General features: G+C 54.0%; 1 protein-coding gene across 1 annotated transcript in view; it reads right to left on the reverse strand.

Moving 5' to 3' along the window:
* The window catches only part of Casz1 (castor zinc finger 1), a 51762-nt gene that overhangs the window by 23354 nt on the left and 13935 nt on the right, over positions 1-14473 (reverse strand). Inside the window, 1 exon segment of the mRNA XM_045148609.1 lies at positions 355-843. Within this exon segment, the coding sequence (XP_045004544.1) occupies positions 355-843 (489 nt within the window).

A 14473-nucleotide genomic window follows, 5' to 3' on the forward strand; every position in this document is an offset into this window, starting at 1 on the left:
GACAAGGAGACACTGGAGAAGCCGGGTCAGCCCTCTCGTGGGAAAGAGGTCAGCCAGAGGAGCATGTCTTGGGTGGCTGGGTGTAAGGGGATCTGTTGGCTGTGTTAAGCCATGCTCATAGCTCTGAGAAGTCCTGCCTGCCTCAGGGGGCAGGATGGAGCACAGGAAGGAGAACGGGATGGGCAGAACAAAGCCCTTCCTAGGTTTCTTCGAGAAGCTCCCCAGAGAGAGCGGAAGAGATGGGAGTTCATATAGTTCATGCTTGTTCCCAGTACTTTTGGCCAGGCTTCATGGCCCTCCAGGATGCTGGGCCCTTTTCCAGCCTTCACACCCACCCCCAGGCCAGACACTCACCTGAAGCTTGCTTGGCACTGGGGCCACTGTCATCCTTTGAGGTTATGCCATCTGAGTCCTTCTCCTCTAAGACGCTGCTATCCTTGGAGGGCTCTTCTGCATGGTCTTCCTCATCGCTGCAGGCCTGTGGCTGGACCATGTAGACGCCCTCTGGGGGCAGCTCCAAGCCCTCACGGGCAATGCGCCCCAACACAGGTGTGGCCACAGGCTCCTCGCTGTATTCCCCGTTGACCCACTTCTCGATCACGGCTCTCCTCTTGTCTTCTTCGCTACGGGGGGGCCGGGTCACCCCACACTCAGGGCCACCACGTTCTTTCTCCTGGGGCCTCAGCAGGTTTCCCTCAGCCTGAGAGCTAGCCTCTGCTCCCTTCTCTACCACCACCTGGCGGCTCAGCTTGGCACAGATGGCGTTGAGCTTCAGGCCGCCTTTGCGCTTGGCTGCCATTGGAGGCTTGCCTGCGGGTGGGTCAGTGCACCGGGTGCCTTCAGCTGCAGAAATGGAGGAAGGTGTGGAAGTGAGAAGCTTGCCTGTTGAGCACAGCCCGCCCATCCTCCAGCAGCTTTACATCCCCCAAGCCACAAGTTTCCTCAGCTGAGCATAGTACCATCCAGCATGTGCTCGTCCCCTCATGCTAGACTACGTGCTCTAGGACCAGGCTCACAAGTTGCTCTAGTCCCAGAGCCTGGCATAACACCTGGCATAGAGTAGGTTACTCAAGAAGAAGGAGTGAATGACTCTTTAAACACAAGTCTTCCCAGTGTCTGATTCCTGAAAGACTTTCCTAGGCTCGCCTGGCTGTAAATGTTAGCCTCTGTGGAAGGCTGTGTGTCCTTGGACATACAGGAAACCAAGTCACACTCTGGTGAAGGGGCTGAGGTGGGACGAGTCTGGCAAGAGACAGCGCTGCACGGCTGGAAGCCCAGCTCTATTTGTGATGTTCTCCCTCACCACAGGTCCCTGCACAGGAGTCAGCCACAGCCAGCTTCCAGCCTGTGCCAATCTCTTGCCTTGCTGATCTAGCGGCTCTTTGGCTAGCGCATTGCCCACCTGAGCCACCTCATCTCCTGGCAGCTCCTCTGATGGGTCAGCTCCCTGCTCCCCTGCAATTTCCAGCCTCTGCTCATTGGACAGCAAAGCTCTTCGTGGCTTCTTGGGTCTCTCTGGCAATTTCCTATCATTGTTCCCTTTCTTCAAGCTTCAGTAAGGGCCAACCAAATGCAGAGCTGCTCACACCTCTTACGGCTTCCCACCCCAGGACTGCCTTCGTCTGCCAGGCTTGGCCAGCTTCTATAGCCCTGGAAGGACTCTTCAGGCATGGAAGCCCATCCTAACCCAGGAGAGCCCTAGCTGGGACAGGTTGGGAACAATTAGCTCCCTAGAGGAAAGCCTGAAAGCTGCAGAAACAGCTTCTAAATCCCTGATACGGCAGCCAACCTAAGCAGCTGGAGAGGCTACTGGAGTGTTGGCCATCCTCTCATACTGCTTATCCTGTACTCTGCCCAGTCAGGGCTCCTGGGGTCGGAAGGGCATATGGCCTGAAAGGGCATACACACATACACATTGAGACCCCACACATTGATCTGTCACCTGTCCACTCATGCATTTAGTGAGCTCCTACTGTGGGTCAGGCCCCATGGCATAGCTAAAGACATGGTAGTGCCCATGTCGAGGGTCTCAATTCATACTAGTTTTATATATAAGGGGTCCCATGGTCTGTGCTGGGAGATGGGCATGTTTCACATGGATCAAAAGGCTAAGAGGAGCCTCTGCTCCTTAGCAAAATGTCAGAAAGGGCAGGGCTGTCCTGTGATGACCAAACACCAGGAAACCCCACACCCTGAGAGGCCACACCTGAGTCTGCTCAGAGGTCTTGTCCCACACACAGATTACTGCTTTGACATATATGTATTCATAATAGCCCTTCAACATATACAATGCCCAGTGTCCCAAGATCATTGCCTTATCACCAGCTGCTGATATGTGTGGCTTTGCTCGACTTAGAAGGGACTGACTGAGTTACTAGCCAAGCCTACTGATACAGAAGGAGCTGGTCAGCCCTCCTCTCAGCCTCCCAATCTAGAGGCCCTGGATTTGGGGCCTTGGACTCTTCTCCAAGCCAGATGCCCATTCTACTTTTGTTTGTCCTCATCTTGGAGTCTGTGCTGCCAAACCTGCACCCCAAACATCAGCAAAGCTCGTTACTCCACCCTACCCCACCTCTGAGCAGAACAACAGGCTCTGTGATGCCACACTGCTTCCAAAACCCTCTGGGGTAGCAAGCCTCACCTAGACTCCTTTGTCCCCTGTCTTGAATGGGGAAGGGAAGGATGGGAGTAGGGGAGCCTGCACTATTTTTACCAGGAGGTAAGCAGCCAAGTGTGTATGGCAGACGGCAAATGAATCTATAAATATTTATCCTAAGGAAGAGGGAAGCAGAAGCTCCCAAGGCTGCACTTGCTGCTGGTGACACCCCCTCCCTGGGCTCCCACCCATCCTGGAGCCTCCCTAGACTTTGGCCCAACCCAGCACAGCGCGCCCTCTCCCCATCTCGGTTGTGTGTTAGCTCAGTCCCCACCAGGGCCCAAACCAGCTGTGACACAGCTGTGTACCCAGGGCCCACCCCCAACCCCAGGCTCCTTTGCTCCCACTGACTCCCCCTACACCTGCCCTCCAGCTGCTGCTCTGCCCCAGCCCACCTGCCTTCCAGATGTTGCCCTCCCTCTGACTCTACTGCTGGTCCCAAGGGTGGAGGCGGAGGAGGTGCCTGGGCCTGGGACACAGAGGAGAGAGGCAGGGTTTACAGTCCTAAGTGCCAACGCATGCGCGCTTGAGGGTAGGAAGGGGTGGGGGAGGATTATGAGGCTGAGCTGCCTGCATGCCTGTCTTCCGGCTCCTGTGGGGCCTTGCTGCTGGCCCCTCCTCCTAGGCCCTGGAACCTATAGACTAACCCCGCCACTGGCTGACCCCAGACTCCTGTCCATGTAAACATTCCTCTGACTTTCTTCCCTAAAATATAAACGCCGTGGCCAGGCCTCAATGGAAGGAAGCCATCCGTCCCCGGTCCTGTCACTGCCCCTTTCATCTCCTTCCCGCCACCAGCCTGCCCGCTGCTCTATTTACACTGGACACTTCCTCTGGGAACAATACTGCCCAGGAGGTAGGCTTGGACTGGAGGGTGGGAAGGCAAGCGGACTTATGTTCTACTCACTCAGGGACAGGTTGACTCAGGGGTGGCAGTGGGAGGAGGGAGGAGGGAGGAGGGTCAGCCAAAATGGGCCTGGAGGAGCCCACTCCCTCCTGGTGGTCTCCGACTCTGGCCCTAGTGACTTTGGGCCAGTGAACCCCAGGACGCGGCACAACAGGGGTTATGGCCTGGCCCCTGGGGTCAGAGTCATGAGCACACGCACGTGGCTCTGCCCTTTGTAAGCTTCAGGTGTGGGCCAGGGTTCTCCCTTGAGAAGTCCTGAGCACTGCACGGTGAGGGGCGCCTGTCTGTGTCTGTGGCAAGCACACGGGGTCTGGCCTGGGAAAAGGCTGTTGAGCCCTAAAAGGAGCCAACAGGCAGATGTGGCCGCATCTGATCCAAGATCTCAAGACCAGGAAAACTCACTAGGCCCTGGAGAGGCAGTAGGAGAAGGGCAGGCAGGAGGCTTAGGGTTGTCCTTGCATCTTCCTTCTCATCCTAGCAAGTGGCTCTTCAGTAAGGCCTAAAGCCTCCTTACCAGAGCTAGAAACTGAACAAGACCCCCAGCAGGTGAGGAAGCTGAGCCAGACCCAGCCTGGAGTGAGGAAAGAGAGGCACAAATCATCCACCTTTACATCAGCACCTCGTCAAAAGGCTCCTCAGTACTAAGACAGGCAGGTAATGCCATCGCCCACTGATAGAGGCGACGCTGATCCCGGAGCTGAATGTATACACCTCAGAGTGCAGGCACACCCTGCTGAGCCCACCGAGGCTGGGGCTTGATGCGGCCCCACTACGCCTTCGGGACCAGTGCTAGGAGGCCCCAGATCTCCCTGAAGGGACTTCTTGCCTTGTCAACCCTATCTCTTCCTCACCTCCATATCCTGTCCCCATAACATGGAGCCCCTCAAGTGTTAACTGTGATGGGTAAAATGGTGCAGCAGATTGCTACAATAAATAATTTACTGATATTTATAAATATTCAAATCAGCCAGCTTCAGAAATCGAAGGAAGGGAGGGCCTCGGGAGAAGGGCCTGGTATGGCATGAATCTCATTCCCTCCGAAGGCTGGGAAGGCCAGGGTTCCTGACAGTTCTGGTGAGAAAGGGGGACTTGGAGAGCTGCACCTGGGCCCTGTGGCCCCTAACCTTCCTTGCTGGGAGGTAAAAGCTTGGGGTAGTTGGTAGAACTGCTCCCTCCTCATGTGGTCAGGACAGGCAATCTCCTGCAGGCAGCTTGAGCACCAGAAGAGGAGGGCTAGCTACCTACTTACTGCCTACAGTCCTGGGTCTTGGAGTTGCTGATCCTGCTGAGGTGGGGGCAGTCCCCAGGGGGGCTGGGCAGACCTGGCAGCACCCCCCACCCATGAGTAATGTGTTTCGTGGCCGGGCTGCCTGTCAGCCACCGGGCTCCAGTGCTTTATGGGCTCTGCTTGGTGGTTCTGAACTCCCTGGTAGGAAATAAAGTTCTCCCTGTGCGTCCCTTCTAAACATTTCACTCAGTGGAAACGGTGTTTAAGAAAAATGAGGACATATTTCTTCCTAAGGATGCAGTATCCCCTTTGGGCGGCCTAATGCCCGCTGTATATCAGGAGGTGGGGAGGCAGGGACCAGCAGCTAGTCCCCTGGGGTGGGGCCATGCCAGGCCCCTGTCTGCCTGTGGCCAGGAGCTCAGGGGACCATGGGCACTGCCAAGCCACTCTGGTTGCTATGATAGCCCATGGTGTCTAGAATTACGTGGTAGCTGGCACCTCTTGAACACCCTGTCTATATTGGGGAGTATAACTGGGCACGTACAGCCATCTTGGTAGTCCCCTAGAAACCCTACATGCTAACTGATCTGATCCCATTTCCAGATGAGACAGCAGAGGCAGTGAGGTTAGTAATTGCCTTTAGTCACTCAGTCGGGGCTGAAGTGCAACTCCCACCAGGCTCATACGTCCAAGGTCACCGGCTTAAACCCCGCTCATGCCTCCCATAGCCTTCCAATAAGCGGTCCTTGAGCCTCAGAGCCACAGAGCCACAGTGCTGGTGGGAGTTTCCACTCTTGCTGCTCCTGAAGAACTTAAGACTTCATAGATCAAAAGTTCCAATTTGTGGATGTTGGGCCCATGTCCACTCAACACCACTTCTGGAGCACTTTGTACAGGCCAGGCCCTGGTATGAATCCCCAGGCTATACTGTCAGCAAGACGGAAAGCCTGGTTTTTACATCATCCCATCTACTACATAGTGGACTGCTCAGTACAGACAAGGGAACAAACATTTAAAAGTACAAGAGCCAACACTGTGGCAAAAAACATAGCTCTGTAAGCATGTAAGGACTGCAGGACACATGCTCTCTCACCTCCTTCTTCCCCTAGGCCCTCTCCATCTGAACACTTCCCTCTTCTAGAGCTCTGAGCCAGAACTTGTCCCCTGGGAGAAGGGTGTCCCCTCTTGGGCCTGATTCCATGCTTGGCTCAGAAGAGAAGGGCCTCTGAGCATCTAGGGGAGAAAGGAATTTGCTGCTGCATTCTTAGGGTTCTTGGCCAGTCCTTGGCCCTCAACAGATTCAAGCTGGGGAATGGGTGGGGCTTGGTCACTGGGCCCTAGCTTGGCCCCCTTTGTTTATTTATTTATTATGATTTTTTTTAGTCCAGTTAAAAGGTTTACTATCCAGACGCGTCTAAGTGGCCTCACTTAGCGTAAGTAACTCTATAAATCAGGGGAACTGTTAGCATCCACCGCACAGCCTGGCTATCAATCTCCCCCAGGTCACAGCCGAACAGGAAGGGGAGAAAAAAGAGAGTTACCACCCAGGGGAGACTTAAAATACACACCGAACAAACACACATAGCTTATGTGCATGCCTGCGTGAGCACGCACGCACACACACGCGCGCGCACACACACACATACATACATCTCTATAGTTGTACAATCACATTATATTCACATGTACATATACAGAGTGTCCCAGATGCTGGAAATTCTATGTAACAGAACAAACACCGCTTCTGCAGCCAGAGTGCAGACAGGGCCTGAGGAGGACACCCAGGGCCCCCCGCGCTGGCTATTGGTGCCTGAGCTGTCCTGCTAGAGGTGAGTGGCTCCGAGAGCTGTGAAGAGGGTCAACCTGGGCCCTCTCCTCTCTGTGGCCTCCACCTCTACAAACCCCATGAAACTAAGCTTTTCATTTTGGCACACTCAAGGTAGGCATTTGGCAGAGAGGCAGAGCCAAAGAAGAGAAGGGTATATGCTTCTCTGGGTTTCTCACTCACTGTACCCAAGACTTGAACTGTACTATAGAAGGTCAGTACCACCCAAATGGGTGGCTGGATGTCATGCAGGGAAGAGAACACGGGGCTCAGGTGGCAACCTTCTCATCGCAGCTGCAGCAGGGTCCCACTGTTTTACTGAGTAGGTATTGCTGGGTGTCTGTGTGGCCTGGACATAGGCTGTCATCCATCCCTGGTGAGGCCCCAGACCTGGAAGGCCCTAATAGCTGAGCCACACCAGGAACTAAAGCAGGGGTGGCAGCTCCGGGTATCCTCTTCCAGTTGGGAGACAGATGCAGGCCAGACAGGCTAAGGGGGAGACCTGCTGGGCCCACCTCCCCTCCCAGCTGCCTGGAGGCCTCCCTGCCTCACCCGCCCGCCTGCCCGCTGCATCTCTCCATGAACTCTATTTCTCTTTCCTCTCTGAAAACAACTGAGCTGTAAATACTGTTTAACCTTCTCCCCCCCTCTCCCCCCACCCCCCCTCCCCTCCGCACTATAAAAACACAAATATGCCATAACTCAGCCGGCCTGGCCGCCCAGCCTCCAACATGCCCCGCGCCCGGGCCTCTCAGGAAGGTCATTACAAACGACTTTCCGATTCACTGCTCCTGAAATAATTTTGTGTATTAAAACCTGAATCTGCACTTTCTGGGGCCGAAAGCCTCGCTTAATTATGGCGGGTGTCCTTGGGACGGACAGTGATCCTTCACTCGCCAGCCCGCGCTCCAGCCCTCCGCCCGCCAGCCCGCCCCCCTCCCCGGGCCCAATCTGTTTTCAAAGTGTGTCTGTCCTTTATTAAATTGTTTTCTTTTCCACATTATCAGTTGCCATGGAGACCTCATCTCTCGGATTATTTGAATTTCATTATATCTATTGATTTGGGAGCATTTCATCTTTTTTATTGTTTTTCTGTCAATTTTCAAAACGAATAACCATCTAATTTGCGTCAGTGCTGATTATGTTTGTCCCTCAATAGAGGTCGGCAGCTGCGCTGGGGAAACAAATCAATGAAAAACCATCATAAAACTCCCCACTCCAGTCTCCAGGATGTGTGGGTGACATTCCACGCCTGCAAGAGACACACTCATCAGCTCCAACTTCAGCTACGGTGGTGGCGGCAGCTCCGTTCCACGTCCGCCTCCTTTGGCCTTAATATTTAATTTCGCGATTTGGGGCATTATTAGTGGTGTTTTTATTAGCGCGTGTGCATGTGAGTGTTTGGTAGTGGGTTGGCTGTTTCATTAATTTGTGGGTGAGGCAGGGAAACCCCCGAGGAGGGCAGGGCAGACACTGCGTCCTGGGGTACAGTGCAGTGGGGAAGTGGAGAAAAGGGGGAATGCCCTGAGGAGGGGACAGGAGCCTTGGGACCAAGAGGGCCCTGAGGAGGGGCTGGGAAAGGGGGAACCAAGTGAAGGGGAGGAAAAGAGGGAATTCAAATTGCTTACTTTGTTGGTTTTTTTAAATAATTTATGCAATTTTAAGCATTTATGTATAAATTTTTTAATAAGCCACCCTGGAGCAGGATGGCCATTAACATCCCAACGTCCTTCTGTCCAATGGGCTGGAGGAGAGGATCAATTTCTGAGAGTACTTTCCCTTTTTTTATGACATGATAAAATGCTTTTAAAGCAACTTACACAAATATGGAAATTTTTTTTCTTTTTTTTCTGTCCCTTCTCTCTTCCCCTAACAGCCTTCTCATCCACTGGGGAGGAGAGGGTGTTTGTGTGTGTGTGGGGGGGGTGTACAGGCGTGCGCAGGGGCACACACACACACAGCTCATGCTCTCTCTCCTGTTGGGGAGGGGGCTGGCAGGGAGACAGCCCCAGTTCTAACTGGAACTGGCCGCCTGTCCTTCTAACAAGGGCATAAACTTTCATTACCCATGCACGCAGTCAAAGACAATTTAGGGAAACGCGCTTCTCGGAAAAGGAAAACCTCAGCGATTTGTGGCCCACGCTATGGCCACCATCTGGGGGGCTCTCCCTTCAGCCGGAGGGCAACCGAGGCCTGAACCTCTGGCCTTGATCTGCTCAGCAGGAGCTAGGGAACAGGACAGGGCTAGCTTCCTGTGGTGCCCTCAGTGAGAGGCAGCCAGAGCAGAACAGGCAAACCCCAGAATGCAAGAGGTCTCACTCCTCTGCTGGTTTGGACCCTGCTGGCCTGGGATGGAAGCAGGACCCCCTTGGTCTTGATCTTCCCTGAGGCCCCTTCACTATCAGCAGCCAAGGAGATGCTGGCCCTTGAGGGTGAGCACTGGGTTCCATTTCTCCAGAACCTGGTACAGAGGTGGGCTATGTACAGAGCTGGACAGACAGATGGACCAGCAAGGAAATAGGCTCTAAGGTGTCCTGAAATCCTGGTAGAAACTCCACAAATGCTTAGAGCAAGATGTCTTCCAAGATGTCCCTACTCTGGAAGTAGGCATGTGGCAGAAGTGACTCTAGGACTGGAGCAGCAGCTGCCATCCCCTTCCCTCTCACCCTCACCCTCACCCTAGGCATTGGAAATGGAAACCAGTCATGTGAGAAAGGTGGCTGGTGACCTTTTCCCTGGAATTCAGGATGATCCTAACTTCACCTCCTCACTCCTCTATGATGGGAATGACCTGAGGGGTGATCCTGCCCAATTCCCCCTACCAACTGACAGAACCATCTCAGGTCCCAGAGTGGGGCCTGAGCTCCCACTCCTTGCAGGATGGTATGCGACCTTCTAAGACGACACTCAGCAAAAGGGCTTTGGCAACATCCAAAGAAAACAACCCAAGCCAGAGATTTGGTCCCCTTTAAACATTTGCCACTTTAAACAAGTTTCCTTGAGCCTCATCTGAAATGCAGGGTGTTGAAGGGATGATGTGTCTGGTGCAGAGGTGCTGAGCACATGGTACCCGCCACTATGCTCCGTGATAGCCGTGGGCAAAGCCCCCTTCTCAGTAACTGCAGAAGCAGTAAAGTGTACAGTCTAGCCTCACATGGCCCTGCCTGTCTCTGCCCAGGGATCGAAGAAGTGCCAGGGCCTCTAGAGACACCCCATCAGCAGAAGCTGGACTTTCCTCTTGTGCCTTTCCTGATGAGGCTCTCCAATCCCAGAAAGCCCCCCTCTGAGCCAGTCTGCCAGCTCAGCTCCATTAGTAGCTGCCCAGTGAGCAGCCAAGAAGGGCCCCATGGTTTCCTGAACCCCCTGCTGTAGCAGAAAGGGATGGACCCTGGAGAGGCCAGGCCACCCCAAGCCCTTGGTGGAGATGAAGGGGAGCGAGCACCCCTCTCTCTTTTCTGTGCAAATCCCCCCAACTGTCATTAAAATAACAAGTTTCTGTTACAATCTAAACATTCCCACATCGCATAAAGGGTTATATTACACCCGAGTCACTCCCGGCCCATGTTTGCACAGAAAAGCTCACGGCAGGTCCCCCCTCCTGACGAAGTGACTTATTAAAGTTTAAACAGTAATTAACAGAACAATAAAAATAAAGGGATGTTTGGGGAGTCATAGCGCACACAGGGTTTTTGGCAGTGCCAGCAGTTTTTTCAGTGCCCTGCGCTGGCAGCAAAATGTGACTATGAAGCAGGGGGGACAGAGGACGGGCCAGGGTTGGGCCAGGGATACTTGAGGCCTGATGGGTGAGAAGTCGAGATTAGACTGGAGGGAAGGAATGATGGTCTGAGGTAGCAGGATAGGCACAAAGGGGCAGAGGAGAAAGAATGACACAAGAGGGATGGGGGACTTTGTGAGACCAGGTGGGAGAATGGCAGTGCCCAGCCTGGCCTCAGGCACTTCTGGAAGCCTAATGTCTGGTTACATCTAGCCAACTCCAGCAAGGACCTGGCCAGGAGAAGCTTGAAGGCCCTGGCTGGACCCCTGCCACTCTGGGCTTCTCTCCCACTTAAGTAAGTTACCCCCACTTCCAGCTCCTCTGGCCAGGTCAACCCAGGAACTCTCCTAAATGCACTGGCCCTTATTTTAAAGATGAGTAAGGACTCAGGGGAAAAGCTTTCTTCTTGCTGTTCTGGGAAAGGCAGACCAGCTAGTCTAACTTGTGCCAGGCTCCAACTAAGAAGAGAAAGCACCTATCTAGCTAGGTCAGGGAGACTCCCACTGGGAAATTTTCATGCCCAAAGTTTGCAGGGAGCTAGCCAAAACCAGAGCACCCTGGGGCCACTTATCTCCACCATGTCTTTCTCCCTGCCTTGAGTTCCACATAAGAGGCGCAGACTCCTGGCTCTACAGCAAGGCAGAGTCACTGTGCACTCAGCTGGGGAGGGGGCTGGGTTGAGGAAGCTAACCTTAATGCTTCTTTTCCTGAAAGCCTTGGGGACCAGGTGATTGACATCAAGGTACTGCTGGGCTGGCCTTGACCTTTAGGCCCCAAGTTTCACTCCTACTTTCCCCCTTTTCCATCACTGCTATAAGGGAAGTACATGTTCACCCAGAGCTGTTCTCAATCCTTACAAGCCCAGTGCACACAGGCTGTCTTGTTGCCTTACTTGCTACCACCCATCCCTGTCCTTCCTCTGGAAGGACAGCCACTGTAGAATCAAAGTTCTCTCTTCATCACATAGGATTCATTCTAAAAGTGGATTTTGGTACAGCATCCACAGCAAATGCTTTCCCCCCTAGGTCACAAGTGATCTCAAGGATGCCAGGAGACCATGAGGAGATCACTCTTCCCCTTTAGCAAGAAATCTCCCTCCTCGTGGGCTTCTGTGCCTCAGTGTGCCAGCCTGCCTAGGCCTGCTTTGGGAGCCTCCCTCCACCTTGGCACTTACCATAAGCAGTCCTAGACTGACATCAAGCTCAGAAACAAGGCCCTTGCCTAAGGCCAACTGCCCCTTCTAGGCCTTGCCTGGTGCAGGACCCTGGGCTGGTCCCTTCCTGCCCAAAGGCTCAGGCTGAATAGATCAGCTGTGAGCATGCATAGAGATGAGAGAATGGGCTGGGGCCAGACTCTCTCTAACCTCCCATCTCATGAGCAGCTGATGGGCACAAAGGGTAGGGGCTCTGTTTCTAGTCCTAAAGACCTCAGTGACACCTATGCCCTAGGACCTGCAGGGAAGCCAGAAGTTTTTCTGTCCCTTTTCCTGGGTGGAGCTCATCAGGCCTCATACCCACTGTCAAATGACTCATGATGGGGGAAAGTGGAGGTCGAAGCAGAGAGAGCATCAAAGGGGCAGATGCTTCCCCAGCCTCCAGCTGCCATGCTCCATCAGGAGTCAGGCTGAGAACGACGGGCGCTCACCCTCCCTCACTGCTGGAGGAGGCTGACTGAGTCACCCTGCCCCAGAGCTGGGCTGGGAGTAGGAGTCAGCTTCAAGAGCAGGGAAAGCACTGTGGAAAGGCAAGGCAGAGGAGGTCTGAGTGGTACTGAGGAAGGCAGATGGGGACAGAGTCCTTCTAAGGAATATGTCCTATAGTGGGCAGATGGGGAGCTGCTGCTCATCCTAATAGGCTATTTCTAGAACCTTCAACTCTTCTTGTCCCAGAGGTATAGGCAAGGAGCTCAGGCTGGACAAGGAGCTCCTGAGGGGAGGGAAACCTACACTCAGGTCGCCCAGTGCCCTCCACCCATGGGAACCGTTACCAGGGTGGAGGCTGCCTTAGATCTGCATAGAACTTTAGAACTAGAAGGGGACTGAGGCCTGAGAGATGGAGAGATCTGGAGAAAGCACAGGTCACTCACTACTCAGTACCAGATAGATCAAAGGTCCCAATTCCCATGTTAAGCTTTCTCATGCCCAGCTAATCAAGCTGCTGCCACTTTCTGTTTAAAGTGGAACTTTCTACAGCCTTGGAGACTGCTCCGGGGCCAGCAGAGCCTCTGGGGTACAGAGCACAAGGCCTGGAAGTCAGGCACCTAACTCTGCAAGGACAGAGTCAAGGCTGTCTCTGTGTCCTGGCTTATCTACTGGAAATGGGAGGTGGGACTGTGTGATGGTAGGAGAGGGTCTTCCTGTTACAGGGACTAAGATCCCCTAGTCCTTGTGAGTTGTGTGCTGTGAAAAGGAAGTAGGGCAAGCACTATCCTGAAATTAGGAAAAGGGCCTGGACACAGAGGCTCAGGATAGAAGAAGCATGGCCCTAGGAGAGGTGGGTGGAAGGGCAGCTTGTGGCAGAGGGTGCTATGGAAAGTAGCACCACCTTACCCTCCCTACAGCCCCTTACACCACACCTCAATCTCCTTACTGAGGCCAACGATGAGGACATGAGGGGACTAATTTAGGAGTATTTTTAAAACTGGCCCTGGTGGAGGGGTTTAGCAGTTGTCAGCCATCTGGAATAAGGAATTACAGTCACCTCCCTAATCCTATATTCCCTAAACCCTAAAGCTGGTTACAATGTGAAGAAGAGGCAGCAGGTGGGTGGGGGTGGGTGGGAGTGTCTGTTTCAGAAAGGGGCAAAGCCTAGAGAGGTTCCCACAGGCCAGGCAGTACCCTTCCATCCCCTTGCAAGGTACCCGAATCCTAGGCATGGACTGAAGAGCCCAGTGTGCTTGGAGCCCACTCAGCTCCCCCACCCGCTCACGCACGCTCGCTCCCCAGGCCGCGCCGGCTCGCGCAGGGGCCGTCAGGTAAATTAGATCTGAAAGCTGACAATTTCTGACCATATTTCCTTGATTATTTCAAACAAATGCACAGCAGCCGCTGTAAGGAGATTAAAGTGACATAAACGTCCCGAGTGGGAGGGGGGAGGGCAGAGGATTCAGGTCACCCCCATCCGTCCCCCGCCTGACAGACGCTATATCGCTATCCAATCCAATAAAAAATCCCCCCCTTTTGCTTTAATTAATTTTACAGCTAGCTTGCTTAATTACTTTCAATCAAAATCCTCCTGCCATCGCAAAATTAGAGATGGTTGAGCTCCATTAGCCTAAATTCTTCATTTCCATATAGAAAAGAGGCTGTCTGCAGAGCCAGCCCTGGCCCCTGGCAGGACAGACGCCCGTCTGCCCACCCGCTGCCAGCCATCCCACCCTTGGCTCTGTTCTCTGGCCTCTGTGTGTGCCTTCGTTCTTCTCCACTGTTGCACCTGGGACTGAAAGTTCAGGTGGGGTGCCCTCCTCTCTGTGCCCTAACTCTTCCCCAGGATTCTGCAGGGCTGGATTGAACTGAGGGGCCAGCTGGGCATAGAGCTCTGGCCCAGGTCCTCTGCTTCTGAGGAGATGAATGGTTGATCCTGGGGTCTCCCTTCTCTGCTGCTTCCCAGTACAGCCTCTGGCCCTGGCTGCCAAAACCCACAGCAGACAGGTCTTCTGGGCCTCTGTCCTACCAAGGAACTCCAGCACAGCAGGAATACTTTCAGTCTTGGAATGTGGCAGGTCCGTATAGACCCTGGAATCAACATCACCCAGGGTTCCCTCTGCTGATTCCCAGCTGGAGTTGCTGCCCACTGTTGGAGCCACTGTGGGGCCAGCTGTCTCAGTGGTATAAGGCAACACAGCAGCCCCCACAGACTAGTATTCTACTGGGGGCCCACCTGAACCCTCCTCCCATAGCCCAGTTCCCAGCCTGTAGCAGCTGCTCCTCCACCCCCAGCCTGGTTGGTGGGTGGTAGGTCTGGGCTCTGTCCACATCCGGTGCTGTGCTGGCTCCCTTCTCCTCCCCTCCACCTGCCTCATGCTCGCAGCCCCAACCCCAGCTCCAGAAGCTCCACTTCAGGTTTTCCACGCTGCAGCCCTGA

The sequence above is a fragment of the Jaculus jaculus genome, chromosome 5 (genome assembly GCF_020740685.1).
Source record: "Jaculus jaculus isolate mJacJac1 chromosome 5, mJacJac1.mat.Y.cur, whole genome shotgun sequence".
Lineage (NCBI taxonomy): Eukaryota > Metazoa > Chordata > Mammalia > Rodentia > Dipodidae > Jaculus > Jaculus jaculus.